Source organism: Halyomorpha halys, unplaced genomic scaffold, assembly GCF_000696795.3.
Source record: "Halyomorpha halys isolate HHAL.00 unplaced genomic scaffold, Hhal_1.1 Scaffold93.1, whole genome shotgun sequence".
In the NCBI taxonomy this organism is placed as follows: domain Eukaryota; kingdom Metazoa; phylum Arthropoda; class Insecta; order Hemiptera; family Pentatomidae; genus Halyomorpha; species Halyomorpha halys.
The window spans coordinates 709675-714402 of record NW_027116355.1 but is presented as its reverse complement, the minus strand read 5'-3'; the positions used below and the strand labels follow the sequence as shown (position 1 = coordinate 714402).

General features: G+C 27.2%; 1 protein-coding gene across 2 annotated transcripts in view; it reads left to right on the top strand.

The window, feature by feature from the left end:
- The first annotated feature begins 813 nt into the window (after positions 1-813).
- Positions 814-4728, top strand: part of LOC106677296 (chromatin target of PRMT1 protein) — an 18917-nt gene continuing 15002 nt past the window's right edge. Inside the window, exons 1-3 of one of the 2 annotated variants that reach the window (XM_024361445.2) lie at positions 814-989; positions 2653-2711; positions 3300-3447. In XM_024361445.2, coding sequence (XP_024217213.1) covers positions 2656-2711; positions 3300-3447 — 204 coding nt within the window. In that variant the 5' untranslated portion in view covers positions 814-989; positions 2653-2655. Of the gene's footprint in view, positions 990-1110; positions 1294-2652; positions 2712-3299; positions 3448-4728 lie in introns of those variants that run through there. The other variant, XM_014415125.3, reaches the window with a different exon arrangement.

The window sequence follows — 4728 nt, the reverse complement described above, 5'->3', positions numbered from 1 at the left end:
TATTCTTGACGTTGTTTAATTTAAAGCAGATTAACGAATAGTTTCGGCTCTTAATTTATTTGACTATGAATCACAAAAGTACTGATGCTAAATAAAGATAACTTCGTGACTCCTAGTTACTCTGCCGTTCGTGTTACAAAGTTTTCTTTTGCTACCATCGATATGTATGTGTTCTTTCTATAAACATCATTTGATAAAACAAAACATAAGAGAAATCATAGTTCATTCACATTCCAGACCAGAATCGTCTATTTTTAAATTCTTATCGATTATTTAATTTATCTATTAATAAAATTATTGAACATCCTTGATTAAATAATAATTCGCTTGGATACAAGATAAAATACATATAAACTGATCTTGAGCATGTCAAAAACATATACTAGAATACCCGAAGTGTAAACTTAAGTCATAAACCATTAATGGGTATTTTCGTTCGCGCCATTGTTTGTGTACGTGGAAATTCAAGTTTAATGAACCGGAACTGGAATTATTGATTTGAATACAACTGCATTAAATTGATGTTGGATAATTTAGGCATATCAATAATATTTTACTTGAAGGGTTTTATATTTGACCAATTATTGTGTTACTCTAATTTTTTAAAAGTATTGACGAAGGTGAAAAATATATTTAAGTTTCTATTTAAATATTGTGAGTTATAAATAAGTTTCCCTTTTTAGGTGAATATAATATTTACAGATAATTTTTTTATGTACTCATAAAATGTAAATGTTTGCGATATTAGTTTTATAATTAAACTAACCAACAATGAATGATAACTATATATATAGGACATGTTCTCAACGAGCTAAGGTTCAGTCCTTTGTTGGTAGTTGTTAGTTGTGAATTTCCTCCACTTAAGGTTGTATGACCGGTGTTCATTGTTGTTGAGTGTCACAGTTTATTTTTACTAGAGTGGAATCTAGTAATATTTTTTATTTCACTGTACAGTTCACCTGTCAGTGAATGACTTGTTAGGCCATCAGGTATGTATTAACTTTGCATAATGTTGTGTACTTCAATTTGTTGAGTAATTATGTTATGCAGTAGAGATAAAGAATTTATTTTACGTTTTAGTCAGCACTGGTTTGGCTGATGTGTCGATGTTTGTTTTTATCATAATGGATTCAGTAGAAATTTGAAAATATATATTATTTTTCTGTGAATTAAACTTAAGCTAGAGTTAGTGCTGCTTTGATGCTTTCTATTCTTAGAGGTGACTATTTTGGAGCTCTTTCATGTGCATTGTTCTTTTAAAAGAACATTCAAATGAATAAGAATATGAGTTTAGTAAGTTAATATTTGTGAAGTTTTTTGTCATAATTGCAGAAATGTTTCTTTTTTATTACTAAATTGTTATACTAGCTGATTAATAATCTTTTTTTTAAAAGTTATTTTATGTTATAGCTCTCTGATTTCATTTTGTAGTTTTATAAATGTTCTAAGTAGGTTTAACATTTATCCTTATTTTCCTATGTAGATACACTAATCCCATTTATACTTTTGTGATACTTTATTTTTAAGTTGTAATAACTTCTGTTTGAAGACAATGAATTCCATTAATGATGTATGAAACTTCATATGAATTGATAATATTTAAATATCAGGAATTAACCCCTATCAGTAACTTATTTGTTTTAACCTTAATGTTTTTTCATTCACGTTTAGAGCTGAATAGACTAATGTGTTTGACCATGTTTGCCTGCTCTATTTCAATATTTATTATATCACTCTAATTTTATTTAAGCTTTGGTTGGCATTAAAAATTTATTATTCAGTGTGAAGATAATTTAATGGCTTTCATGATCTGATGGCAATGTAAATTTTCAAGGGAGAATGATATCCTTGGAGTTATTATTATTTATGTAAAGTTGTTAGTATTGTAGTTTACATTTTCTGATCTCTACTAAACTGATTTATTTTTTTAAAATTAATAACAACATTGTTGATTGACTTTGCTTTCATGATTGAATTTTTGAATATAATCTTAGTCTTTATTAATTGGTGGTTCATGTTGATCGAACCCAAAAAACAATATTTGTTTTTCAGTGGATTTCCTTTCTGTTAACGTAAATTATTTTCCTTTGATTAGCTTGTTTATATGCAAATTTAAAGTTATATCAAGTTTTGTGTCTTTGAACTGGTGATAAACCTATGTGTAATATTGTATACCTTATTTGTTTGTAATAACCTTCCAAAACTCAAATCATTGATGGATATTGAGTTGAACCCCTTGTTAATCATAGATGTTTACTATTGCACTAAATGAAACAGAATTTTGTTACTAGAAAAATAAAGAAAATAATAAATAGTCTGGATCAATGGCTTATTATTCAGAAGCTAGATTAATTAGGTTAAATAATAAAACTAATTATGATAAATTAACTATTTCATGATTTAATATGTTGGTATTGTTTGCAGAAATGTCGATCAAATTCTTAAGAATATTTAATTGTTTTATAGGCAATTACAACATGATATTTATAACTCTTTTAAACTTAATTGTAATTTTAAGTGGCTTCTAGTTGATACTCTGACAGCTTAAATATCTATGTGGTTGCTATGATTGTGTCAAATATCTGATGTTTATTCATATATACTGTATCCTAATTCAAGATTGTTATATAAAATGATTTCTTTGTTTTTTAGGTGATGACATTGGAGAAATCTGTATTGACAAACTACACATCAATGTCGCTGGACGAACGGTATGAAATGTGTCAGCATACATTGCAATCCTTGGAAAAAGCATTACCTTTAATATTTAATAGATATTTGTTGATATGTTCGTTTGAAATAAATACATGTATAAAAAGTTCAGTATTATCTCATCTTATTCCTATGGCAGACACAATTGTCTTGAATTTGCCACGGAATAATTCCAATGATGAAGAAATTGAAAAATAAGCAACAGATTATCAATTAAAAAAGGGAAAGACATCTGAAGGTCAAAGAACTATGTAGGCAAGTAATTATTCCTGCCTAAAATTTCTTCCTCTCTGATAAAGTAGAAATTTTTGGGTATAGTTTTACCTCATTTTCTTTATCTTTAATTACTTATCTGTTGCTTTGTATATTGAAAGAATAATTCATTTACGATGAACACTAGGTATTAAATGGTTATGCAGATGAATTGTTGAATGAAACACTTATGTAATAAAAATAACATACCATTTACATTCAAGTCAAATGTAACAAACAACAAATACTTGAGTAAATTCTTGAATAACTATTAGAATTTTAAGTTTTATTTGATGGAGAGAAGGGGGATAAGTTTAGTAAATGGTTTTGGACAGCTTCACACAGTTACGCCGAGCGGATTCAAGGCTCCTTGTTAGAGGAATATCAGATTTGAGGCAGCAATTTGCATCAACGAAGAGTAGAAGACTGGCACTACAAATGTCTAGACGCCCTTCTGTTATAGCTGCTCTCAATTCTGGAAGAGTAAGTTTAATTTATATTTATAATTATGAAAGCTACCCTGATTTTGCATATGTGTTATCTAATTAAAAAAAATAGGAATATAGTTTAAATTAATTACTCCACTTAACAAGTTTTTAAAAATTATATCAACTTTTTAATTACAGTACATTCTATACTGAAACTAAAATTAGGAGTTACACATCTGTTTTCGTATAATTTTCCACTATGGATTAGCTTTTACATCTTTTTTGATATCTTAACATAATAGTCTCAAATGGAGAGAAAGAAACATTTAAATATAATTATTTTATTATTATTCATGTTGTAAAATTTATGTTCCGATGATGAAATTTTTGGATTTTATTCCTTTGTCTTCAAGACACTTAATGAAACTTTTTACACCATCATCACATGTTATAATTTAAATACTCCAATTAGTGTCACCTCTTATTTACATGCCACTTGATCAAATTTGTGACTTGTTTCTGTTCGCAAGATTATTTTTTTAAAAAGTAAAATAATTTTATTTTTGTCACATTATGATGAAATTTGATGTGCTTTATCCTTTCATATAGATAATTTTAAATCCTAAATTTTATTATTTTATGTCAACTCGGTTTTTTTTTTTTATAGCCCCTCAAATGGACATTTGACAAAACAAATGATTTTATATGCAGAAAAAAAAAATGTGTTACTGTTATTTACCTAATTAATATATTACCTTATTAAAATATTAGTCAAAAGTTCCCAAGCACAATCATGATTTTTAAAGTTTTTTTTAACCATTTTAAATGAGTGAAGTTTATAAGCCCTTTCTCAGTAGAAAGGTTCAATTGTTCTGCTGTTTGTAGTTAGGATTTTCTTTCTTGTTTTTTGTGACTTTCTGTAAGAAAATTTTCATGTCAAACTGATGATAATTTTGGGGAAAACATTTAACTAGGTTCAAAATCAAAATTTCTGATCCTGATAAGCATAGATATGAAATAAATCAAGTGAAAAGGCAGGAAGACTAGTGTTATTAATCAAAAACTTGGCAATTGTCCATTTTAAACTGCAGTTTCAGTTTGTTTCTATAGGACTAAGGAATATAATTTGAGATTCGAAGATGGTATAGCAATATTATAAGTTCCGTAGTAATTTAAAAAGACAAACTAATATTTTTTTCTTCTATATGTCTTGATATGTCAAACCTCAAATTTTGAGGATTACATTTTTTTTATCCTTGATTAAAAAAGTTCATTATTGAAAATATTAACCAAAGGTATAGATTCGGTAATTAGATTAATTTTGTGAACCCTTGAA